Raw genomic sequence first — 27675 nt, forward strand, 5'->3', positions numbered from 1 at the left:
AGAAAATGTAAAGTTTTTTTTGTATAACCATGAAAAGGCTGTTTGAACATACACACTTATTCATTCAGTGAATAAGCAACAGGCTGTGCCTAAGGTCAGAAATCCAGCTGAGTGTCTGTATTTAAGTAAGTATATTCATATAGATTTTCTATCCCCGGATGTAAAACATTCCCATGTGCTTCATCCTCCACACGTACATTTCAACTTTGAATAAATCCACCTGCTATGAAATTGGTGGTTTGTGTCTATCTTGCTGAGATATAACCCCAGAAACACAGACAAACTTTAAGATTCATTACAATTCTGTAGTTTTGATAGAAAATCATCGGTGCTAAAACTGTGCATCTTTCTAAATCGAATTAGCTCCAAGGAGTTTGATGTTTCACGTTCTGGTGGTCTGTCTGTCTGTCACCCACAGAGCCTGGCTGCAACAAGGCAGCCGGTGCTTCTGGAAGCGGAACCTTTGTGCGCGGCCGGCAGGAGCCGGGGGGTAGCGGGGGGAAGGTGAAGAGGGGGCGGACTCCCGGCGGGAGGTTGGCGAAGATGGCGGGTGTGGAGCTGCGCTTTGGAGCTGGTTCCGGGCAATCGGAGCCCCCCAGTCGGCCGCTGCTGATCGTGGGGCAGCTGGGCAACCTGCAGAAGCTGCGCTGGGAGGAGATCAGCGGGAAGCTGCTGCCCCAAGTGACGGAGGAGGTGAGAGTCCTCGGGGACAGGGAGAGGGAGCTGGAGCTGGAGCTGCTGCTGCTTTTGGACTTTGTCCCTCAGTGAGGGTACGGTTCAGTCCCTGAGGAATAGTCAGCGTCTTATACCCGAACCCAGCAAACCCTGACCCTCCCAGGGACGCCCTGTCTATACTGGCACTTGCCTGTGGGACAGTTTGTGTTCTAGACTATGAGGGAAATGTTCTCCCAACCACTTGAACACGTAAATAGAAGCAAAATACTGTGGATGGATGTTGGAAATCTGAAATAAAAACAGAAAATGCTGGAAAAACTTAGCAGGTCTGGCAATGTCTGTGCAGAGATGAACAGAGTTAACGTTTCGAGTCCAGTATGACTTCTTTAGAACCCTTTGAGACATTTGAACATCTCTCCGGTGTCTCTGCTTCCTTCAATCCAAAGTTCCTGCCTTCACACTGTTGGCCCATGACCAGGTGCTGTTTCCACATCTGCAGACCAGTGTTGACATGGTCTTTGCTGCTGCCTGTGACTTATTGTTGAACTAGCTGTATAGAAGTTGGTATAGATACATTGGCTGTCTCTAATTTCACCCCCTCCCCTCAAAAATCCTGGCTTCTGAGACTGCTCCATTACCATTTTGATCATACCCCTCTGGTAAAATATCAGCAGTCAAAAGTCTGATCAAAGTGAAGGTTAGAGGCAAGCTGAAAGTTTGCAAAGGGCCTAGGTATGACCTTCCAGGGTGTTGTTCACAGCTGAAGTGGGCAAAATACACTTGACACACCTATTATTAAATTTATTAAATCCTAATGACTTAGGAATTGTTAGACACAAAAAGATCAATTTGTCTTTATCTTCCTGATAGTCACATGATATTATGTTGTAATCTTGTTCATAAAGAAATAAGAACTAATTATTATGGGAATGTATATTTTACTGCTGCACTGGAGTCATGAGCTGAACAGCAAGCCTTATTAGTCCAACATAGACAGCTGTAAGAAATACATTCTGATGATCCAGCATTTGGAGTCTAAGGCATGATTATTTTTAATTTATGGGAATCAAAGACGTAACAAGGTAGCCGTGGGTACCTGTGAGTTAAAAACTCAACATTTAAAATGAATTTAATGCTGCAGTGGATTGAAAATGTTAGCAACGTCAAGGGTGACTCCTACAACACCAGTAGCAACACACACAATGTCATCAGTAAAATGTACTTAACGATGAATGCCAAATCCGCAAGATGGAGGCACAACATCGTACCACCTAAGCAATACCATGAATAATGTTTTTCTGAGAAAAGAAAACAAGCTTTAACTGGCTCTAAAAGTGTTCAGTTTATGTATAAAAAGCTTAGAAAAAGAAAATTAATACTTGGAATAATTTTTTTGATGTAGAGGCCTTTTTTTGAGAAAGGGGGCTGTTATATTGTTTGTAATGGAATAGGAACTAATTGTTATAAAAATGTACATTCAGGGTGTCACATTTTACTGCTGCACTGGAGTCATGTGCTGAGCAACAATGTATCAGCCTACCGGTCCACCAGCCCCATGGAGAACTGAAAGAAATACACTTGATGAAGCTCCAGCATATTGAGTTTAAAGTGTGATTATTTCTAACCTATGAAAACCAGAAGACATAACAACAATCGTAGATTTGGTTTCTATCGCATTCAATCTGTGCCAATTTAATGACAACAGACCCGGACATGTTGTGTGAGAAACCCCAGTGCTGGAGAACTTTGCATAGGTCCAAAGTCACTTGTTCCTCCTAAGCATGCTACACTCACCACACTTACATACTGTATCACAAAATATTACTTTCTGAAGGAATTCTACCTAATAATATTTGGGTGAATCAATGGTATCTGCTCAGATTGTCTTCCAAAAGAGTCACAGATAGATCAATTACTCGTTGAAATAATGATTCTGCAGATTAGATTTCAATTTACCTGCCTTGAAGTCCAGGCTGTGTCTTGTGATTTTACTGCTCTGGACAAGGTGAGACAGCTTATTGTGGTCTGCATTATCTTATCCCTTTAGAATCCTAAAGACAACAATCATATCACCTCTCCACTTCCTCTTTTTTCCTGTGAAAACATGCACAATTTATTCAAATGCTATGCAAAATCCAATCCCCCCTCCCCAAGTCACCCTGGTTGTCCATACAGAGGCTGGAACAAGTGACACTTCAAGCTCTGCACGCTCATAGCCTTGGACTGAACAACTCCCTGTACTTCTGTGATGATGATCTCCTGGAGGTTGAATCCATCAGGTTTGACTCATTCCAACCATTGTGCAACCCAACAACCTGTAATACTGGTTCAGCAGCAGCCCTCTACACTCTCATGTGGACATAAGAGATTCCATGATACTATTTGTGAAAGAGCAGGAGAATTCATCCTGGGGTCCAGGCCAATATTTATCCCTAAACCAATGTCAGTGAAACCGATTACTTGGTCATTATTTTATTGCCGTTTGTGGGATCCTGCTGTGTGCAAATTGACTACCATGTTTCTAACGCAACAATAGTGTCTACACTTCTAAAGTACTTAATTGGCTGTGAATTTCTTTGGTCTTCCTGAGGCCATGATAGGCACTAAATTAATGCAAGTTTTCCTTTCCCTTCCACAGGCTTGGCAGACAGCACTGGGCACTCTGAATCCCAACCCCACAGACAACTGCCCCCTGTACCTGACTTATGCCACAGTTGCTGCCCTCCCCTCTCGAGTCAGTCGCCATAACAGCCCATCAGCAGCGACATTCCTCACCCGCCTGGTGCGAAGCTGTCTGCCTGGAGGAGTCAATCGCTGCATTTTGGTAAGTACGATTCCCTGATCATGCTGCACAGGAATGGTGAAAGGGGACATCTGAACAGGAATACTCAAGGAGAAAAAGTATCCCTTGAGGTATTTATTCATACATGTAAATATTCCTGTATTTTGCTTGTTACAGCTTAAAGTTAGAGAACTATTTTTAAACAAGCCCACTCATTTCCTGTTTTTTTTTTCTGCCCTTTACAACCCGGTCTGCTCTTTTGAGGCCATTGCTTTCAATAGTTAAAGCAGGATAATTGGAGCTGATTGTGAACTGCTGAGATCACTTCCAGGAATTTGTAACTCATTGCAAATTCCATGTCACTGACTGAATTTTCTCTTAAAACAAATCATTTTTCATCAGTGACATAGTATAATGTCTGGAGTATGGTAAATGCATGCTGTACACAAGATATTTCCTGGTTATAAATGAGTGAGCCCTCTGAGACCCTATCTTTTGTGTGCATCTCTTTTTGACTCTGTCTGTCTCTCTCTGCTGTAATATCTGTGTGTTTTACTCCCCTGGGTTTCTCTGTTCCCACCATGACAGCGGATCAATCTTTTGGATTTGTGTGTGCATCCATCTGATTTTTCTCCATCGGGCCTCTTTATTTTGGCTGAATTGAACATTTAGCTTGGAACCACTGGTGCCTGTGTCCTCTACGCTTAATGTTTCTTCACTAATTCCTTCTGTGTCCTGATATTTCCCTCCACATAATTCTTTTATTTGTTGCCAATATCTTTTTCTTGCTCTTACACTCTCCTTTGCTCTTACACAGAGCATGTCCCTTTGTTTCTCACTCTCTTGCTCTTTCTCTCCCACTTTCTCTTTTGCTTTCCGTCTCTTGCTCTTTCTGTATTATGTGACCTCTCTCACTGTCGTGTGCACTCGTTCTCTCTCTCTGAGGCTATCCTGTTCATTATCCCGTTCCTTTTCTTGCCCATTCACTCGCGCTCTCTTACTGGCTCACTTGCTATCTCATGTGCTTCTCTTTTTCTTACCCAACTCTCCAGTACCTTGCCTAGTGTATGAGCCTTGTCAGTGAGTGTTGATGTTGCAGGGGCGGCATCATACCTACACCAGATCCTGTTCTCACTTTAGTTTAATTTAGCTGAACAAATGAGCTATGGTTAGTGCTGCTAATCATTATTGAATAATTCATAGGAAAGGGTTTGTCTGTGATGCTATACCCAATTGAATATACAAGGTTACACATGACAAATGGACAGAGTAAGACACCAGAAGGCGACTAGTGCTGTTGGAACCCCAGCAAGAGTTGGGGTTTTCAGGCACATTAGAAGGTTGGAAAAGGATTGGTTTCAAATCTCAAACTAACCAAACAGCCTTGATGATAAATGACTATCCTGGAGAGGAACACAAGAATTTACCTTCATCCCTGGTTCATTATTGGAAATGAGAAGCTAAGGGTTTGCTTCCCGCTGAAGGTTTGTCTAATAGTCCTTTGATAAAAAGGCTGCTGCTTCAATTTTATGGGCATTATTGGAAGAAAAGTAGTGGGATCTCCTGGTGTCTTCAACATTCCTTCCTCACCCAATACCATTAAAAGCAGATTACTTCAAAACAATTGACTTTGGTGTGTTTGTGATATATGTGACGGGTGAAATTTAGATCTGAGTCTTTGTGAAAATCGTGCAATTGCAGCTCAAAGGTGCCAAGCATGTTTTCTTGCTGAATATTATGCTTGTCAAGATGTGAGTTTCTTTACTGGGTCAGGTTGGCATTGCTTCTTAGCACAAGCACTCTAAGTGGAGGTACCACATGGAGTAAGCGTAGTGTTCCTCTAATTTGTTTCTTATCCTCCCCAGATATAAGAACCTTGTTGCACCAGCACTGCATTTCCACATCCTGCACAAACAATCTGTATATATTTTCCAGGTTAGCCCGGTCATTTGTGTTTTCTTTCTAGGCTGGCTTGCATTGTGTCTCCTTTCCCACAGCACCCTGGCATCACCTCACTGTGGGTTAGATTTTCACCTAGACCCACAGTGTTGAGTAGACAAAAGGGGTGATTCACCCGTATTCCCAACGAGGAGCATGGGTTGGAGAATCAGTTTGGCTGTCTTACAGCCCAATCTCCCCTAGGGTTTCAGAATCAGTGAATCAACCTTTGTGTATTAATCCACTTATACCACCCCATTCCCTCAATAACATTGTTCAAGTTGCTAAGAATTGTAGAACCTTGAAGGAAGCTAACAAATGGTAAGTACCATTACAGGTCAGTGCTGATCCACAGACATCATCCAGAACTCCTTTGTTCAAAAAACCTGTTTTTAGCCTCCTGGAAATATTCACCCTGTGCAGCCTGGTCGAGTGGATACTAGACAGGGACTGCTATCTCCAGGCTCTATTGCAGAGAATTCCTTTGCTACACATATTATCTGGCCATATCCCAGTGCAGAACTGGGGGAGTGCTGCATTGTTGAAGATGCCACCTTTTGGATGAGATATTAAATTGAGACTCAGTCTGCCCTCTTGGTGGAAGTGAAATATCACTTGGTGCTATTTTGAAGAAGAGCAGAGGTGTTTCTCCCTGGTATCCTGGCCAATATTTATCCCTCAACCTTCACTACCAAAAATGGCCATTCAAATTCAAGTCTTTTCTTTCCAGCGGTCGTACGTTTCAGTTCTGCCAGACATTTCCTTTTATTTTTCACTCGTTCCTTTTGTGCTGGATGGGAGCTCTTCAGTTAGGACCCATGAGACCTTGCTAATATTTCCAAAGTTTGTTTGAAGTCTCTAAGGCATAGACAAGTTTTGTATCAATATTTGAGACGGTTCCATTTAGCCAGCAGCTGTTCACTCTTGACCCGCTGTATCTGTATTAACATTGTGCAGGGGAAGAGGAATTAAGCTGAAAATTCTTTATTTCACAGTTTCTGGGTGAATGGCCCTATCATATACCAAGATTTCCCAACAGAGGAAGATGAGGAGTCAGTGAATATTAACTTGAATGATGTTTGTTGCTGTAGTTCGAATCTGCAGCTGAGAATGAAATAGTCTGGGCAGGGTTTGGTTGCTTGCACTTGCAGTTTTGAATGATATTTACTGTGGAGAGAACAACTGTGGCAATAAAATTAAGTGTCAAGACTTTGTGTTGATGCGATTTCCTCCTCTTTTAGATGGTATGTGAGCGCTCTGACGTTTTTGCTTCTGGTTGTGCGATTGCAAGGGCGTTCCCGCTCTTTTCCCGCCGATCCAGTGCCTCGAGGCGCACAGACAAACGCGTGGTCACAGTGGAATTCCTGCTGGTTGGACAGAATAACGGCCCAGTTGAAGAAACAACACTCGAGGTAATTGATCAGAAAGCCTCCCTGCTAAAGTCAATGCTGTGAATGTGAAACTTTTCGGATAGTATTTCCAGTGTGCCAGTTAATTATATAGAAATCATAGCAACAAAATAATCTAAAAGGCAAAATGCTGCAGTTGCTGGAAATCTGAAATACAAACAGAAAATGCTGGAAATATTTAACAGGTCAGGCAGCATCTGTGAAGAAATGAACAAAGAAACCAAAGCAAACCATTTAGCCCAACCAGTCTTCGTTGGTGTTCACCCTCAGCCAGAGCAGCATTCCTAACCCTGCATGCTCATATACCTTTATTTCCCTTTCCTAATCTATACTTAAATATTGATGAGTTAACTGCTTCAGTCACGAATTCTGTATTGACGTGTCTCAGCGATAGCATTCTCGTCTTCTGTTATCACATAACCTAGAAACTGCTGGTTATATTATTCCATGTAGTAGTGTGTCTCATGGTTTAGATCCTAGAGATTTCCTTCTCGCTTCAGTTTTATCAAATGCCACAATATTTATTGACAGTTTTCATTGATGTTACCTGTGAATATTCCTCCTTTTTGTAAGGATATGGATAAGGCAGAAGTAGCTCATACTCCCATTACTGTTTGTAGTAACTTTAGTATTCCCAGCTACATAAAATTTATAACATAGGAAGCAGGCCATTCAGCCCAACCAGTCTGTGCTGGTGTTTATCCTGCACTTGAGCAGTAGTTGTGATCCCGAGGTTTAAGACAAACTCCTGGTAGCCTTGAGGACCATCTCAGGCATACCCACAGACAATGTTAGTATGTACCTTGCTGGGGTAAAAGGAGATCTGAAGTAGTACATCTCCACAGTGCTGAAATAATGTTGGCTCTTTCCCAAGGGCAAGAGTATGTACACTAAGTACACCGGATGCTATTTTGGGAATGTCAGGATTTCTGCTTTACTCACGTTCTGTCTTGTTTACAGTGTCTAGCGAGTGCTGCTGATGGAATCCGCCTGGCAGCTCGAATAGTGGACACGCCCTGCAATGAAATGAACACCGACACTTTTCTTGAGGTGAGTGGCCATGGTTTAATTCTGGTGTACAATTGGTTTTCCAAGTTGCAGTTGAGGAACCACGGCGGACCTCAGACAATAAGGTGCTAAGGGTCGTGGGACCAAGTGGATAGTTCATAAGATGCGGTTCTAAATGAATCTGGAATTAAATGCTGATCTCAGTGATGGTGGCCATGAAACTATCATTGATTGTTGTAAAAACCCATCTCGTTCACTAAGGTCCTTTAGAGAAGGAAGTCTGCCATCCTTCCCTGGTCTGGCCTATATGTGACACCAGATCCATAGCAATGTGGTTGCCTCTTAACTGCCCTCTGAAATGGCCGAGCAAGCCACTCAGTTCAAGGGCAGTTTGGGATGGGCAATAAATGCTGGCCTTGCAATGACATCAATACCCCATGAAAGAATGAAGAAAAGGTTATCTGGATGATGAGCTTTGTTTTCATGAAGTGTTGACCCATTGGTCATTGTTACCTGATATTCCAGCTGTACATGGTGTAGTCTTTGGCATCTACTCGACATTTACAACTGGTGAAATTTTATGTAAAGCCACTGATCTGAGTTTTCATCTGGTGGGAAATGCTCAGATCATGAATCTAAATACAAATGGCTAGGGGAACAGGGTAGTGCTGTGGTGAGCACAGCTGGGACACTGTGCGAGCACAATTAGGAATCTGGGTGGTATAAAAGGCAAGCACTATATCCTCACTATTCCAGCTGTACTCACTCATTACACCACCCAGTATCCCAGCTGTACTTATCCATTGTACCACCCAGTGACCCAGCTGTACTCGTCCATTGTACCACCCAGTCTCCTAGCTATACTCACTCACTGTACTCACCCACTCTTCCTGCTGTACTCACCCATTCTCCCTGCTGTTCTCACCCACTTTACTGACCCACTCTGCCAGCTGTACTCATCCATTGTACCAACCAGCCTCCTAGCTATATTCATCCAATGTACCACACAATCTCTCAGCTATGCTTCCCACTATACTCCTCCTGTTTACACACATCCTCTCCTGTTGGATTGCATTTCCATCGATCAGTTGGCCATTCTTTGTGTGAGCCCAGGCAGTTTGTTTTGGCAAGCTATTTGACAATGAGCGAAATCACAGCAGAGCTCAACTCTGTTTTCACTTGACATCCATGTGCACACAAAACCCCTGCCTTTTGAGAAAGGACTGAATACTGATCAGGAATAGGAACACTGGCTAATTTTTCTCAAGTCAGGGTATCAAGGCTCTAATACTACCCTTTCTGAGATCAGCTAACTCATCATAGACCAGGGGTTGATTCTGGAACTCTGTGATCTGCATGACTTGATGCCATGTCAAGCAATGCATTTACCTACTAAAACATCAATAAAGCCTGAGACTTTATTCACTCCAATGGATATTTCATTTTACAGGAAATAAAGATGGTTGGGAATGCACTGGGAATTGTTCCAACCATTATCCGGGGTGAGGAGCTGAAGGAACAAGGATTTGGAGGTAGGTTTCTATTTCCTCACCTCTGCCTTAAATGAGCTGTGAACAGGATGTAGCGTTTCACAACGTGTGCAGCCGATACTTGACAGGAGCAGTATAGCCCCGAAGATGGGAGTAGTGTTTAATTTTCAGTGAACATTTAATCGCTTCTGTTTGATCATTTCTAGGTATATATGGCGTTGGGAAGGCAGCAGTATATCCGCCTGCACTTGCAGTTCTCAGTTATTCACCGGAGGGTGCTACACAGACCATCGCCTGGGTCGGCAAAGGCATTGTATATGATACAGGAGGCTTGAGCATTAAAGGGAAGGTAGGAATCTCAGTGTGACAGGTACTAGGATAGTTAAACACTAGCAATTACTGTGAGATCCAGTCACATTCCTAACCCCATTTTCTAGTAGCATATCTGCCAAAATAGAGAACAGGGAAACTGGAGCTCACTTGTAAAGTGTTATGATAGAATATTGTTCACATCTGGGGCCAGGTGCAATTGCAGTCCTGTGAAGGGGGATGTTATTGTCTTCTCTTTGTTAGCTGTAAACGGAATTTGGATAGTTTCCACCAGCCTCTACAAACAGAATGTCTCAATTCAGCATTATGTGACAGCCTCAGTCTAGGAGGAATGAGGGAGCCAGTTTTAGAAATTGAAACATTTTAATTATCAGCTTCTGAAAAGTCTTAATTTATTTATTTTCCAAGAACTAATCTAAAATAATTTACTTCAGGGTCTGGGGAGACCTGTTAATGACGTTTCCCCATATTCTTTTCCTCTTATCCCAATATTACCAGACCTTGCATTCTCTCCCTGTTCAATCAATCCCTTAGTTCCCTCTCCACAATGCTACCAAACTGTAGGAACACCCCCCTTCCTGTCCAGACATTGGACTCTACTTCCACAAGCTCTAAATTCCAAGACCATTTCCTCAATGCTAGCCCAAGAATCCTCTGCCCACGCTGCTAAAACTCACTGGTGTGTTCAGAGTCACCATCTGAAAATCTACCTCAGATAGTTTCTTGATTCAATTTCCAGCTTATTTTCAAAACATTCAGAAAAACAAATTGAATTAGTTATTACGATCCCAGCAGAGACCAATAACCCTTCAAAGAAGGATGAATTTCCGAAACAACCAACGGAAATAAGTGAAGCACAAGATTTCACATTTTAAGACCTTTACTGTGACAAACAAACTAAAATCAACACAAATCAAGCAGTACTTAAAAGACAACTAATATATAGAACTAAAGGAAAGGCACCTTCACATTAACTAACTAACGTAATGAGGATACATTTTGTAATTCTTTTTGCTGTGCACCACACTGCTGGCAGATATGTAGCACCAGTCCCAAGTTGCTCTCTGCCATGTGTGGTTGAATCTTCCAGATTCCTTCAGAAATTGTTCCACTCAGTCTGAGTATTCCAGAAACGACCTCTCACCAGCATGCTGCTTGGCTATTAACACAAAGTCAGTTTGTCTCTTGCTCTCTCCCTCTTGGTGTCACTTTGTCCAAAAAGCAACTGCCCCTTTTCTGTGTCAAGGTATGAAAACTGTCACTTGATTTTCAGTAGCTTTTGGTTTGGGTTTCTTTTCCATGACAACCAGATCACATGGGCCTGTTCTCCAGGCAGAGATATGGTATGGCCACCATACACCCTTCCAGAACATTCTTTTTCACCTGAAATCTTAAAGTCTCACATTTATAATATTGTATTGTAGCCCAAGCAAATATTTAATTCAACTTCTGTATTGAGAATGTTTATTGAAAAATCCTTATTTCTGAATTCTCGGTGTAAAGAATATGAAACACAGATGCTGTAATCCCCTCAGCACTGTCACTTGAGTGAAAATCAAACAATTGATAATCTAAATCTTCATCTGAAAACAGCTTATAAAATTAATTCTCTGATTCCTTTTCAAATCATTCATTAATACCTTCCTTTATTAACAAAGCTACTCTACCTCCTTTTCCTTTTTGCCTATTTTTCCGAACGTCGAATACCCCTGGATATTGAGTCCCCAGTCTTGGTTACCCTACAACCACGTCTCTGTAATAGCTATCAAGTCATATTCATTTATTTCTATTTGTGCCGTCAACTCATCTATCTTGTTACAAATGCTGCATGCATTCAAATAAGGAGCCTTAAGCTTTGACTTTTTACCATTATTAATCATTCTGGTTCTGATTTCTGCTGTACTCTTCTGCTTATATTTTCTGCCCTTCCTGACGCACTTTGGTTATTGTTCATCTCTTCACTATCCTTCACCACTGCTCTCTCGTTTATTTTTGATTTTCTAAACTTCCCTTCAATTGAACCCTCCTCCTGCACTAATTAGTTTAAAATCCTATCTACAGCCCTAATTATATGATTCACCAGGACACTGGTCCCAGCATGGTTCAAATGAAACACTTTGAATATCGTTCGCCTCTTCACTACCCTGCACCTATGCTCTCTCGTTTATTTTTGATTTTCTAAACTTCCCTTTAATTGAACTCTCCCCCCCACTAATTAGTTTAAAATCCTATCTACAACCCTAGTTATACAGTTCACCAGGACACTGTTCCTAACATGGTTCAAATGAAGCCCGTCCCAATGGAACAACTTTCTCCTTCCCCAATACAGGTGCCAGTGCCCCATGAATCAGAACCCATTTCTCCCACACCAATCTTTGAGCCACACATTTACCTCTAATCTTACTTACCCTATGCCAATTTGCATGTGGCTCAAGTAGTAATTAGGAGATTATTACCTTGTGGTTCTGCTTTTTAATTTAGCCCCAAGCTGCTCGTAATGCCTCAGTAAAACCTCTTTCCTAGTCCTACCTATGTCATTGGCACCTACGTGGACCACGACAACTAGGTCCTTCCCCTCCTGCTCCAAGTTTCTCTCCAGCCCAGAAGAGATGTCCTTAACCTTGGCACCAGGTAGCCAACACAGCCTTTGGGACTCTCTGACTTTGCTGCAGAGCACAGTATCTATTCCCCTGACTATGCTATCCCCTATTACTACTACATTTCTCTTTTCTCCCCCCACTTGAATGGCGCTGTGTACCACGGTGCTGTGGTCAGTCCGCTCATCCTCCCTGCAGTCTGTGCCCTCGTCCACTGTGGGAGCAAGACCCTCATACCTATTGGATAAGGGCACTGGCTGAGGCTCCTCCAAAGCTAAATGCTGGATCCCCATACCTGCCTTACTCACAGTCACACACTCCTGTCCCTGATCACAGACCAGATTTGCTGTAATTAATCTAAGGGATGTGATTGCCTCCTGAAGCACAGTGTCCAGGTAACTCTCCCCCTCCCTGATGTGTCCGCAGCTTGGACTCCAGCTAATCAACTCTGAGCCGAAGTTCCACGAGCAGCCAACGCTTGTTGCAGCTGTGGTCACCGTGGTGGCACCAGTGCCCACCAGCTCCCACACACTACAGCAGCAACACATTGCCTGCCCAGCCATCTCTATTCCATTTAATTAATTGATTTGGATGTTAAATATTTTAAAAGTTAATTTCTTAACTGTACTGTACAGCTGTAATAACGTCTCCTGATTTAAAACTTGTCCAATAAAAAGAGACAGGGAAGAGATCCCCACCAATCAGCTACCTGTTTTCCTGTGACTTCACACTTTGGCCCTGACAGTTGAAGTAGGTTGAAGGGATTCTCTGCCGCCGGTTTTATCTCCTGCCACTGCTGCCCTTCTCTCACAGGTCCGCTCTCCATGTGCTCCCGGCTCTCCTCTCACTTTTTTAAACCGTAAAAATCCCAGCTCCCCTCTCACTGTTTCAAACTGTAAAAATCCCAGCTCCCCTCTCACTGTTTCAAACTGTAAAAATCCCAGCTCCCCTCTCACTGTTTCAAACTGTAAAAATCCCAGCTCCCCTCTCACTGTTTCAAACTGTAAAAATCCCAGCTCCCCTCTCACTGTTTCAAACTGTAAAAATCCCAGCTCCCCTCTCACTGTTTCAAACTGTAAAAATCCCAGCTCCCCTCTCACTGTTTCAAACTGTAAAAATCCCAGCTCCCCTCTCACTGTTTCAAACTGTAAAAATCCCAGCTCCCCTCTCACTGTTTCAAACTGTAAAAATCCCAGCTCCCCCCTCACTGTTTTAAACCGTAAAAATCCCAGCTCCCCTCTCACTGTTTTAAACCGTAAAAATCCCAGCTCCCCTCTCACTGTTTTAAACCGTAAAAATCCCAGCTCCCCTCTCACTGTTTTAAACCGTAAAAATCCCGGCTCCCCTCTCACTGTTTTAAACCGTAAAAATCCCGGCTCCCCTCTCACTGTTTTAAACTGTGGAAATCCCAGCTCTCCTCTCACTGTTTTAAACTATCTTTACTCCTTATACTCAAATCTTCTTACAATAAAGGCCAGTGTACCAGTTGCCTTCTTCATTGCCTGCTGTACCTGCATATTAACTTTCAGTGACTCATGGACAACTCAGCCTTAAAAATATTCAATGACCCAGCCTCCACTGCTCTCTGGGGGAGAGAATTCAAATAATCCTCTGAGAGAAAAAATTACTTCACATCTCCATCTTAAAGAGGAAACATCCTTTCAGCATCCACCCTGTCAAGTCTCCTCAGGATCTTATCTGTTTCAATAAGGTTAATAAGATTAGATTAAAAAGGAAACGTGCCTAACGAGATCTGGGAATAGGGTAGTTAAATGTAATAGGATCATATTTCCTCATGGTGTGTGAGTGCTGATGTGGACTGATTGGGTTGGATGGTCTGTTTCTGTATTGTAACTTTTTTCTAACTGTTTTCTGCAATCACGCCCATCTGCCAGTGGTGGTACTGCCACACGTTCATTGAGTGGGGAGGGGCCAATTACAGCATGACAAGTTCCCATTTTAAATGTGGACAGGAAAGCAGGAGGTGTGCACAAACAGAAGATTTGTATTTAATGTATTTTGTAATGACTGACAAAAAGACATTTTTTTTTAGCTTTTTGTCTTGCACTCATCAGGACATTTCACAAGGATACAAATCCAAGGGAGACAGCAAATTTATACTGTATCATAAGAGAGTGCTGATTGGTTGGCTCTCTATTAGAGGCATTGCCATTGAGAATGTGCCAGTTGATGGTGACTGACAGTTACCTGGCAAGCATTGTTTGAAATTTAAACCAGGCAGCTTGACTCCAATTGGTTAAGGCATTGCCCTGAAGAGTGAACCAGCAAATGGCTGTCACTTATTTTGTTTAGCTGAAACAGGCACAATGTATGTACATGTTCTTTCTGTCTGCAAAGAACAGAGCCCTGTGTACTAATATATGTAGCTTCCAGTACATGCAAATGAGCTACACTGCCAGCCACACCTGACAATCTTAAATTAGTTGTCAGCGTACTTCTTAGCATAATGAGGATTATTTAGCAAATGTTGTCCAATCACAGAATCACATCTATTGTTGGACTGTGTGCTTTGAGTTTTACAATCACGGGCTGCTTGGGTACAGTCTGTAGTTTGCCCGTTGTGAACAGCAGAAGGGACATACTATTTGATACCATCTGCCAGTCTTTGGGATGTACGGCCTACATACCTAGCCTGACACTCGCTGAAATTCATTTACCACATTACTCATTTGTGTGATAGGCAGAACGCCTTTTTGGCTTGACAGCAGCATCCTGTTAATGGCAAATATCATTTGTGTTGCTACAGCATAGTAACTGCATGAAACAGCTAGCTTCACCTATTGCTCAAATTTTTGGGATATCTTGCCCTTCCAGGGTAATCTGAGGTAGACTGATCTTTTCAGTGTCGAAGGTCACAGCCTTAGGCCCGTTCATGAGTTTGCATGATATACAGCTTGAAATGATCTGATCGGGGGTAGCCATTATCCCACAGGATGCCTTTGATGCGTCCTATCTCAGCATCAAGCTTGCATGGTGAGCAAATGGCTTGGACCCTATTTACGAGGTTGTCGACAAGGCCAATCTTACAACTTGTGGAACTGTAAGAAACCCAATGCGTATGTTGACCAGTGAAGGTAGGCTTGCGGTTGACCGTAGTAGAGAACCACCTGGGGTTCACAGATGGCACCTGTTTCAGCTAAACAAAAATAAGTGACAGCTATTTGCTGGTTCATTCTGCAGGGCAATGCTTTCACCAATCAGACTTAAGCTGCCTGGTTTAAATTCCAAATAATGTTTTGCAGTTAACTGTCAGCCACCATCAACTGATGCATTCTCGATAGCAACACCTCCACCAATCAGACTCCACTTGCCAACCAATCAGCACACTCTTCTCATACAGTGTAAATTTGTTGTCTCCTTTGGATTTGTATTCTTGCGAAATGTCCTAATGAGTGCAGGACAAAAAGCTTTGACAAAAAAAGTCTCTTTCTTTCAGCAACTCTCAAGTTCTGTACTACCAAGCAACTGTTTGTATTCTTTCATAGACCACCATGCCAGGAATGAAGAGAGATTGTGGAGGAGCTGCTGCTATTCTTGGGGCTTTCAAGGCTGCTGTGAAACAAGTGAGTGCTGCAGAGCTCACTATTTTTGCTGTGTCTTGTGTTCTGCTAAAGGAAAGATTGGTTCAGAAGCGGTTTATTTTCCTGATATCTGTTTCTGTTGAAGTTCCTGCTGAATTTTACAGGTGGTTGTCTGCCACACTGTGCTAATGTGAAGGAATCAAAGTCTATCTTCCACAGAAAGGAGAACTGATCTTACGACACAGTTCCCTCATCACAGAACACTGTCTGGCAGTTGGCCTGTATTCTGTAGCAGAGCAACAGAGCCCCATTTACACTACAACTGCAGTGTCAGGGCAAAGCGGTTTTATTTTACAGCCTGAAACCAGAGTCGAGCCTTGCTCTGACACTGAAGGAAAGTAGAATGAGACTCTGAAGGGGGAGCCTCGATTTCCTGCACTCCAGAGTCAGTTTGGGCCTTCACACCCATTTTAGCTTCATACAAACAGCAACGGACATGAAAAGACCCTTTGGGCCATTTAGCCTGGCCCACACAATACCTTGTATATCACAGTAATGTACACTCTCCCCCTGCAATTGAAAACCACATGAGCTTCTGACAAGCCTGATTAAAGAAATTCCAGGCCAATTTGGGGGAAAACATCAGGTAAATTCCTCCTTAACGCCAAGGAAAGATCAGTTATAGCAAGTAACGAACGTGCAAGTTTCAAAAGACATTTGGTACTTAAACTGGTTAACCTGCTTGGTTTCATTTTAGTGATGTGTGCCAGTGGCAAAACACTCTGCTTTGGCTGTTTTTTTTTATTGCAGTTCACTGTTTATCTGACTCGCTGATCTAAGATTATAATAGTCCAAGAGATCACGCTTGCCTGGTTAATGTTACACTCAGAACCTAACTTTTGTATGCTGTTTCACCTTCACCCCATGCTAATGTTTTGCGGAGTATGACTGCATTGAGTACGATTACCTCCTCCCTCCCAACACCCCTAATTGTTGTTCTCCTATTTCCCTTGAGAAACCCTGCAAGTGTTTCCACCATTGCAGCAACTGGTTCACAGGTGGTACTGAACCCGAAATTGGGAAAGATCTAAATGAATTTATGCTGTTGAAATGACAAGCCAACTAACTCCGTTAATCATATCCTTAAGGAGATTTCTGCTCACTCACAATGTCAGGATGTGTTGGTTAAACAAGAGATCCTGATACTCATTCCAACAGCAAGCTGGGACAAGTTCTAGTCTTTTTTTCCACCAATTTGGACCTTTTGCACAAACTGAACAAAACCTGCCTATCTCCCTGTCGAGCCCAATGACTCAAATGGAATCCAGAATCCTCTAGCAAAGGTATTTGTCTAAATTGTACCTGCCCAAGGTGAGAGAAAACATTGCAGTGCAGGTAACAACAAGACCTGCATATACTTACAAAAAATGGCCTTGTGGCCAAGTGCATCGTTCAGTGTGTTACTGAGACACACAGGCCAGGATGGCCTCAGGCTTCATCCCTGATCTGAAACTTCCTGTATGGGGAAAATGGCCAGCCTGTCACTGTACAATCAAAAGGTAGTTACAGATAAGGGCAGCCATTCAGCTTGCCTGAGTTCATCCATCCAGAATGCAGCTGGTTCCTAAATTATTCCAGGGTTTGTTCCTCCTTTACTCTATCCTGTAGTCCATCCCAAACTGAAGACTCTGTGTGAAGAGAAACTTCCTGATATCAGTCGAATTCTCCTTTTACTAGTTTGAACTTGTGGCCCCTAGTTCAATTCTTACAAGCTAATGAAAAGTAATTTTTCTGATTTGTCATCTATTTCATTTGCAATCTTATATATCTCTGTAAGGTCATCTCTTGGTCAAGGTTGGAATCTCCAAGTTTCTCCAATCTTTCTTCCTAAGTCAGACCCATCACTAGACATCAGCCTTGTGGCTCTTCTCTGCACAGTCTGCATCACTTGCATGTCTCAGTGTAAAACTGAATATTTTACTCAGCCTGATCAGGACACTACAGTTTCATTATGACTTTTTTAGACTTTTATTCTGCTGTTTTGATGACTGCATTGGTTGGACAGCTTGAGCATCAGGTTCTCTAAGACTCCTAACCCTTTGTTAACTTTCGTCTTGTCTATTTCTGCAGCATTTGCGGTGAATGTGAGCTGCTTGTTATCCCTCTCTACATGTAATACTTTAGATTTGCCTGTACTGAATTTCATCTGCCATTGTAATGACCACTTAAATATTTCCTCTAACTCAAAATACCTGAACTCCCTCCTCTGATTGCACTACCTGGCACAGTTTAATATTATAGGCAAATTTGGTTGCTTTGTTGGTCTCTGAGTTCTTATCAAATGGCGGAGCAGGCTTGAGGGGCTGAATGGCTTACTTCTCCTAATTTGCATGTACATATGTTCATATGAGTGCAAGTCATTGAGAAACAGTAATAGTCTGAACACCAAGCCCTGGGTCACCCCATTCAATACTATCCTCACACTTAAGTAACTCCTGTAATAAATATGCATTGGTTTACAATCTAAAACTAATTTCTTACCCATACATAATCTTTACTCTGAATCTCCACAGCCTTGAATGTAACTAATAACCTTTCATATGGAACTTTCTCAAATATCCTCTGTTTTCTTGGTATTCTGAGATAAATATTATCTACTTTTAGGATTAATTGCTTTTGAACCTTTTGGCCTGTTGAAGACTTCGAACACATTTATATCAGCTACATATTGTGCTACATCAACTCTGTTCAGGGAGGGCATGTTGCTCATATCTTCCCTTGTGAAAACTTTCAGGAAGTAGTCAGGCAGAGCATTTGTGGTCATCTTCTAATTTGAATGCAAGCACCTTCTCTGCAGATTACCTCTTTGACCAACCTTCTACTATTGTGTTGGATGAGTGTGACCATGCTTTTCCTTATGTTCTTGTTGCTTCTGATTACCCTTTTAACATACTTCTGCACTTTCTTCTACTCATCCCAGTGAACCCCATCTCCTTTCTTTCTGTAGAATTTGCCTCGATTCTTTTAATAATCCATTTTAATGGTTACACCTGCTTGGAGTGAACTTGTTGGTTTTAGGCCTGCATTTATCTTACATAACATTATGTCTTTAAGAGTGTTCCACTTGTTTCTTTAGAAGTGTTGATGAGCAACCTCCCTTAGTCATTCTCTCATTTCTTTGAAATTAACTTTTTATAGCTTATATTCCTGGCTTCTAGTTTTTGGTGTTTCAGAATTTCAGACTTCATTGAACTTAATCATTATGTGTTTCTGTCCCCAATACTTCCACAATTGCCATTTGCTACATGTTACCTGAGTAACATGAAGATTAACTAACACAAAATGGGCACTCACTACTTTTGTGGCTTCCCTAACGCACTGGATCGTGATGCAATTATGCCTTACGTATACCAGCTCTGACTCTAAATCATTTATGTTTCTCAATTGGCATTAGGTTGACTCAAGTTGCCCATTAAAATAACCTTTCCTTTTGTTGAATATGCTTCTCTTCTCCTTGTAGAGTGAACTGTCGTCGTTCTCAAGATGGCTTGGATGTCTCGTATTAGCATATCTATAAGCATATTCCTAGTGATAGCTCAGATAGTCTTATGTATAATCAGAGCAGTTTGTTTGTACAGCTTTTTGCCCACCAATGGAACGACTTGATTACATCCCACTTTCCTCTGACATATATACCTACAACATCTCACTTTTCTGCCTGCTTTCTGGGATGTTTTATGCCCAGAATGTTGAACTCATTTCAAATCCTTTGGTGCTGACTAGAGTTTTGATAGTTCAATGACATCATATTTCCCTGTTGCCACAATAATCTCATTTTGGGCAGGACCTTTGTTTTGAGGTCTGGACCCAGTTGGCAGTTTCTAATCTGGGCCCTAACCCTGCATCATGTACAAAATAGTCACCCAACATGATTTTAAAAGGAATGGCCAACTACTGGCCAGAGGGCATGCTTACCATCCAATTGAGAACTGCAGGCAGGCTCCTGATGCTAAGAGGAGGCTGTCCAACACAGAAAACAGCAGCCTACCAACTCAGTCTCTCAGCACTTTTCAATCTTTAAAAAAAAGCTTCCAGACTGCCAATGCAGAGGGAGAATGCTTCAAAGAGTAGTCTGTGACTGTGGCCATCTTTCGACATTGACACCAGGGTTTTTGTTTTAATTATTCTGGAACACTGAGTTGTTGGTCTGCCATTGGGTGGCCACCTTCTTTCACTGGCACCACAGAGGGCCCTCTGCAGCATGGGAGAAAGGCCCCTTAATTGCCATTATTGGCTATCTGCCATTTGTGGGCAGGTAGCTGTTTTAATCCCTGATCTGTTTGAAAATGGCTTGGAGGCAGGACCACGCTAGCGGTGGGAAATCCTACCCGATTCTGGCCCTGCACCCACTGAAAATTCAACCCATTATTTCTAATGCTTCTAGAGTTCTTATAAACCTTAACCCTGTTACAGGTTTTCTCCTTTTGTGGACCCCAGCGTCAGCTCTTTTGTAATCTCTTGTGGTCATGATGTGTTGCTTTCAGTGGGTTAATGTGCTGTACTGCCAACACAAGTATCAGAAATGCATTTGCAGTGTGCGGTGCAGTTACAGCCATGTCCTGTTTGTCTTTCAGGGGTTTAAGGACAATCTGCATGCTGTATTCTGCCTGGCTGAAAATGCTGTTGGACCCAGAGCAACCAGACCTGACGATATTCATCAAATGTACTCTGGAAAGTAAGGCTATGCAGTGTGAACCCTCAGCAGTGCAGACGGGTTCACTTGCAGCGGTAAAAATGTGCACTTGGTTGATTGCGGGTAAAGTTTTTTTTAATGTGATTTTTTTATTTCAGGCAATTTTCAAGGGAAATATATTTCCTAAAAGGAATATAGGAAGTTACTAGAAAAAGAAACACTCATTTTAGATAGTAACTTATTGCACTTCCCAAACTGCTTATCATATGATAAAACAATTTTTTGCAATGCAATGTCTTATATATAAAGGAACAGTCACAGAATTATTCCAGCACTGAAGGAGGCCATTCAGCCTGTTGTGTTTGTGCCAGCTCTCCAAATGAGCAATTCACCAAGTTCTACTTCCCTGCTTTCTCCCCATGACCGTGCACATTCTTCCTTTTCAGGTAAAAATCTAATTTCCCCTTGATTGAACCTGCCTCCAACAGACAATCAGGCAGTGCATTCCAGATCCTAACCACTCGCTGTGTAAAAAAGTTTCTCCTTGTGTCACCATTGCTTCTTTTGCCAATTATCTTACGTTTGTGACCTCTGGTTCCTGATCCTTTCACGAGTGGGAAGTTTTTCCCTATCTGTTTAGACCCCTCATGATTTTTAGTACCTCTATCAAATCTCTTCTCAGCCTTTTCTTCCCAAGGAAAACAGTCCCAACTTCTCCAGTTCATCCACGTAACTGAAGTTCCTCATCCCTGGAACTGTTGTGAATCTTTTCTGCACTCTTGCTACTGCCTTCACATATTTCCTGAAGTGTGGTGCCCAGACCTGGATGTAATACAAGTTGAGGCCAAACCAGTGTTTTGTACAAGTTTAACATAAGTTCCTTTCTCTTGTACTCCATGTGCCTATTAATAAAGTCTAGCATATAGAGATTGAGGAGACTGAACCTGTATTCTCTAGAGTTTTGAAGAATGAGAGGTGATCTCATTGAAATGTACAAAATTTTTAAGGACCTAACCAGGGTAGATGCAATAAGGATGTTTCCCTTGGCTGGGGTGTCTAGAACCAGGGGACACAGTCTGAGAATAAGGGGCAGACCATTTAGGACTGAGATGAGGAGGAATTTCTTCACTCAGAGGGTAGTGAATCTTTGGAATTCTCTACCCCAGCGGGCTGTGAATGCTCAGTCATTGAGTATGTTCAAGACAGAAATCGATAGATTTCTAGATACAAATGACATAAAGAGATATGGGTTTAGCATGGGAAAATGACGTTGAGGTAGACGATCAGCCATGATCTGGTTGAATGGTGGAGCAAGGTTGAAGGGCTGAATGGCATACTCCTGCTTCTATGTTCCTACTGGATGCTTTATTAACCACATTGTCATCCTGTCCTGCCACCTTTAATGACTTATGCACATATAAACCCAGGTCCCTCTGCTCCTGCACCCTTTTTAGAATTGAACAATTAAAAAAATAGTGTTAATTTGTTATAGAGATATTGGTTGAGGGAAGAATGTTGACCAAGTAGTTAGAAGAGCTCCTTGCTGATCCAGTAGTACCATGGGATCTTTAACATCTTTAAATATCTGAATTTGATTAAACGTGCTTCATAAATTGCTGATTAATGGTAGTTACATACATTTTAGAATTTCTTTTAACTTCGATCCCCTGTCACCTGTACCATTTTAATACAAAGCTTAATGAACCCCTTCCTACTATATTTTGCTAAGTGATTGTGTTTTCTTGTGTTCAGGACGGTTGAGATTAATAATACTGATGCTGAGGGCCGCTTGGTGCTGGCGGATGGAGTAGCTTATGCATCTAAAGATCTGGGGGCAGACATCATCCTTGATATGGCTACACTTACTGGAGCGCAGGTATACACAAACTGGAGGGCTGGCAAGGGGGAAAAGAGGAGGCTAGGGCAGATGTGTGCATGAGGTCTGTTTGCTTCATGACCCTGATTTCTCCATTGAATCCCACAGCCCTTTGTCCATTGTGGTTCCTAGCCATTATCTGCCAGTGACAATAGATGTAAGTTGTAGGGACTGAAAAAGCTTTCATTTTCCTTCCCCACCCCTTCACCTGCCCCATTCCCCATCGTAGTTTATCCTGCATATTCTTTCTGTTCCCATTCCTCATGAAAATTGGAGATCTTTGCTAGAGTGCAGTGTAACAGTTGTTAGCTTCCAGCTCTTGTACAACTGCTACTCATTCTGTATCAACAGTGGAGTGTGATTTGGCTGTTTCAATGTGTGGCTGTCAGTGCTGAACCTGGCCACACCTGGCCATTTTCAGCATAGTATGGGGGAGGGATGAGGAATGGAAAGCTAAGTGATTTTCCACCCCCCACTCTCACCACCCCTGCCCCAAGCCCAAAGGTGCTGTATGCATTGAGGGAGCCTCACCACTGTCACCTGGAATTTATTAACAGTGCAGACCAGGGACCAAATTAAGGACCTTCTGGTCTGCTTGACCCATTAGTGTTCCTCACTGTCTCACTCACATAGGACGAGCCCAGTGTGACCCAGTAATGTTCCTCAATGTCACTCACAGTTGCACATTGAGCCCTATGTGACCCAGTTCTGTACCTCACACACATACTGAGACCCGAATGAATCAATATACCCCACAAAAACACAGGCATGTTAGTATCTAATGGAGAGAAAAACAGATGTAACGTTTCAAGTCTGTATGACTCTTCTTCAGAGTTAAAGAGTAGAAATGTGATGTATTTTTACTGTTTAAGATTTTAAAAAATTTATTTATTCATTAAAAGCTTTTTTATCCTTCCCCCCCACCCCCCCTTTAAACTCAAAGTCATTTTCTTTGTGCTGTCTTTTCAGTTTAATTGAAGTTAATCAAAAAGCTTCTCCCATTGAGATGGTATGTGTACTGTATCAGAATGCTGTGTCCAGGAAACAATGTCTGTTGTGATGTAATTCAAATCCCTTCTTTCTGTGCAGGGTATATGTACAGGGAAATACCATGCTGCAGTCTTGAGCAACACTGAAGAGTGGGAGATGGCCTGTGTTAAGGCTGGTCGGAGTAGCGGGGACCTTGCCCATCCTCTTGTCTACTGTCCTGAACTGCACTTCAGTGAGTTCACCTCTGCTGTGGCTGATATGAAGAATTCTGTTGCTGTAAGTGTGTAATGGGCCGTTTGGAGAGACTGCTCGCTGAGTGGGAGGCAGTGGGATTGTGCTCCCTATTTGTCTCAGTTTTACTTCTGATATCAGATAGCGGAGGGAGGGGGCCAAAGGCATTATTTTGCTTCATGCTGGACCATTTGAAAAAAAACTTGCATTTATGAAGCACTTTTCTCAACCTCAGGATATTCCAAAGCACTTCACAGCCAGTGAAGTAATTTTGAAGTGTAATCACTGTTGTAATGTGCGAAATGCAGAGTCAGTTTGTATTTTAGCAAGCTTCCACAAACAACAATGATATTATGATCCGAAAACCTGATTTAGTGACGTTGATTGAGGGATAAATATTGGCCAGGACACTAGGAAGATCTCTCCTGCAAATAGTGCTGTGGGATCTTTTATGTCCACCTAGGAGGTCAGACGGGCCCTTAATTTAATGACCCATCTGAAATCTGTGACCATGCAGCACTCCCTCAGTACTGACCTCGAGTGTCAGCCTGGATTATGATCTCAAGCCTCTGGAATGAGACTCGAACCAAAGTTTTTCGACACTGTGGCGAGAGTGCTACCACTGAGCCATGGCTGACTTTTAAGAGAAGGACATGTTGATGGGATATTTGTTCACGTGAAAAATACATAATCACCACTGTAAAATTGAACCAACTCACAAGTTGCTGACTAAGAGCTGCTGTTCCAAGTCTATTGCAGTGCAGAACCACCAGTGATGAAGTCAGTAGAGTGGCTGTTTGCTTCCTGTGCAACTCCCTTCATTGGATTGGGCTTAGAGCCTGAGAGCTGATCTAGGACTGCTTTGCCCTTCCACATTCATTTACTGACTGAACTATTCTGAGTATTACAATGCTTCATTCCATGTACATAATTTTAAGTTGAGCTTCTCATGTGGCCCATGTCTTCTACTCTTGAGTTCAATGCTCCCATACCATCAGTAGTGCTCCCTGTAACTGCTTATTAAGGAGTGCTAGGAACAACACAGGAATAACTGTTCTTTGTCTTTTCTGTGTCTTCCCCAATACTGCTCCTCTGCACCACAGCAGAACTTCTTCACCTCTTCACTTAGTGCTCTGGCCAAAACGGGTATGTGGAGTGTAGGTAGGTTTGTCTACAGTCTGGCATGGTCCCACCTCTCTCACCTGCCCCGTTGCTTGGATAAGACCCTCTCTGAGGAGAGGCAGCATCGATGCGAACGCACCATTGACTTAAGTTTATATTGTGTGCTTGTGGAAAAATTTGTAGGAGGTGGATCATGCTGCTGCCCTGTCCTAGCTAGAGGGAGAGCAGTGCTGGCAGCAGTAGAGAAAAGGAGCAGAGATAGACTCTATCCTTGGGTTTCCAGTTCATTTTCTCTCTCTATTTCAGGATCGTGACAATGCTCAAAGTTCCTGTGCAGGTCTCTTTATTGGTGCCCACATTGGATTCGACTGGCCTGGAGTGTGGGTCCATGTTGACATTGCTTCCCCTGTGCACACAGTGAGTACAGGAGACAACTTTGAAAACACTTGGTGGCTGAGAGTGGGGGAGTTTGTATGTGTGTAGAGGAAAGATTTCTGGGTAGGAGAGTTTATACAGGAGTGGGGAGGTGGGGAAACAGACTGAGTTTGGATAGAAGGGAAGAATTTGAGGCTTGGGTGAAGAGCTTGAGAGAAAGTTTAGGAGTGTGCACTGTCAACTGTTCTTTGTAATGAGCAAATAATGTAACATGTGAACTAACAGCATCATCTGATCAGTAAAACTAGCTTGAGGATGGCGATTAAGCAGGTAATGATTTACTGGGATATGAACACACAAAGCAACTTGATGGTGAATGGGTGAGTGCTGTGTTATTCTGCAACCCATCACCTCTCCCAAGTATTAAAGATCTTTGTTTGTAGACAAGTGGGAGAGTAATTGAACTAAAACAACTTGGGGTTTTTAATTTCTTTAACTAATGAACTAATAACTTAGCTGCTGGGATATGTTGGGTTCCTCTGGCCCGTTAATTTCTTGTACATGCTTCTGTTATCAACATCGTTGTCCTCACACTACGATTTGCAAAATTAAGCAGTTCCTCCTATTTTAAATCATGCCTCTGCAGCAATTTTATCTTAATTTATAGAACCGTATTTTTCTTTTCCTTGTCACATTACATTTTCTTGCCCTCTTTATCTCCTAGATGATCTCTCCCTCGTTCACTGCCTTGCTTTCTGTGTGTGTGTATCTCTTTCCCTCTGACTCATGACACACTTGACTTCAGAAATCAAGCTTCTGTGAGAAACGGTGTTTATTCATTCCTGTAAAAAATGTTGTGCCTGCCATAAGAACATAAGAATTAGGAGGTGTGGGCCATTCAGTTCCTCGAGTCTGTTGTGACTTGGAAATAAATTGTAATTCTTTCACGGTCGCTGTGTTAAAATCCTGGAACTCCTTCCCTAACTACACCATATGGACTGCAGCGGTTCAAGAAGGCAGCTCACCACCACCTTCTCAAGGGCAACTAGGGATGGCCAATAAATGCTGGCCCAGCCAGCGAAGCCCACATCCCGTGAATGAATAAAAAATAACCAGATACTCGCAGGAACAGCACTGATTAGATACAGAGTAAAGTTTTCTATGCACTATCCCATCAAACACTCCCAGTTTAATATTGGATGCAGAGTGAAGTTCCTGCTACACTGTCCCAACAAGGTGTCTCAATTTAAAGCTCAGGATTTGCAACCATTTTGCACACTGTCTGAACGCGATTCGTCAGTTTAATGCTGAATTAGAATGCTGTCAGCCCTTGCCCACTAATATCTATATTGGGACTGGCCAAACTCTAAGATAGAAGAAAGGACCAATCTCCAACCACTGTACCACCCATCCCACCTTTGAACCCTTCAACATTTCAGAGTTCATAATTTCCAATACTCAGAAAAGCTTTTAGCTAATTCTGATTAAAGAAAACATGAAGCTAAAAGCATTAAATTCATGAGACTTGTCACTGGCCAATTATTGAACAGTCGATTGTGTAAAGCATTTAATGCCTGTTTGTTTTGCGTGCAGGGCGAGCGAGCAACTGGCTTTGGTGTGGCTTTCCTGCTGGCTCTGTTCGGCCGTGCTTCCAAAGACACCATGCTGAACCTGGTGTCTCCGCTTGGCGCTGGCACAGACCAACAGGATGCGATGAACGAGGGTGATGGCAGCTTGTCCAAGCGTAGAAGGCTGGTGTAAGGAAGGAGGAAGCTGTGCACACTGTCACATCACTGATGTAATGAATCAATCAATCAGCAGTCCAACCATCCAGGTATAATTGGTCTCGTACGTAAGTGGGTGCCCTGCTCTTCTTAAGGACATGGTTGGCTTGTCACTGTGAGAGAGCTCACAAGTGGCAATAGCCAGAGGCTCAAACCTCATGCCAGAGCATCACTGATGTCCACCATTACTTCAGATACCAACTTTAAGACATCCCTTGAGTCCAAGTCTGTTCAAAATGTATCGATTTGCATAAACTCTCACTCTATTTCCCCTCTCTGGCAGCATTGTCAAAAATAGCAAAATTAAATCCAAAGAGGATCATTGCCATCAAACGACCAGGAGAGTGGGCACACACATTGCCCCTGCTGTACTGAGACCACCACACCCTCCCCCCAAAATGAAGCAATGAAAATTGCTATACCAAATGTTTGATTCTTTTATAATACACTCTCTGTTTGATTGAATGTATTGAACGGATTGAAATGACTGATCTTATTAAATCCTTTTGCACAAGTTACTGTTGTCATCCTGTCCTTTTTAATTTGTGTTTGTATCAGTTTTAGTAATAGTGATAGCTTTGATTTTAGACTATCCTCATTATCCCTGACTCTCAGTTTCTGGAATGTGAAATCAGTTTTCAGTAAACGAATTTAACTCAATATTACCCATGCCTAAAGTAGCAAGATCAGTCAAACTTGCATGGCAGGTACAGCATAAAGTAAAGTTCCCTGTGCTTCTGTTACCGTTTTCCCCTCCTCACATCATCAAGACTGGCACAAAATGGGTGTGATAAAAAGTTTAGAATTGGACCTGTATTACACCTGCCATGCAC

The 27675-nt window shown here is 42.5% G+C and overlaps 1 protein-coding gene across 1 annotated transcript; it reads left to right on the forward strand.

Annotated features, from left to right (window-relative positions):
- Positions 1 to 510: 510 nt before the first annotated feature.
- npepl1 (aminopeptidase like 1) lies at positions 511 to 27358 on the forward strand. The gene is made up of 12 exons (XM_041205289.1): positions 511 to 693; positions 3314 to 3499; positions 6637 to 6807; positions 7765 to 7854; positions 9263 to 9344; positions 9509 to 9651; positions 15736 to 15813; positions 20406 to 20506; positions 22217 to 22340; positions 23430 to 23606; positions 24990 to 25100; positions 26652 to 27358. The coding sequence occupies exons 1-12, from the start codon at positions 544 to 546 to the stop codon at positions 26817 to 26819; spliced, it is 1581 nt and encodes a 526-aa protein (XP_041061223.1). The 5' UTR covers positions 511 to 543; the 3' UTR covers positions 26820 to 27358.
- Positions 27359 to 27675: the final 317 nt, after the last annotated feature.

This window comes from Carcharodon carcharias, chromosome 14 (assembly GCF_017639515.1).
Source record: "Carcharodon carcharias isolate sCarCar2 chromosome 14, sCarCar2.pri, whole genome shotgun sequence".
NCBI lineage: Eukaryota > Metazoa > Chordata > Chondrichthyes > Lamniformes > Lamnidae > Carcharodon > Carcharodon carcharias.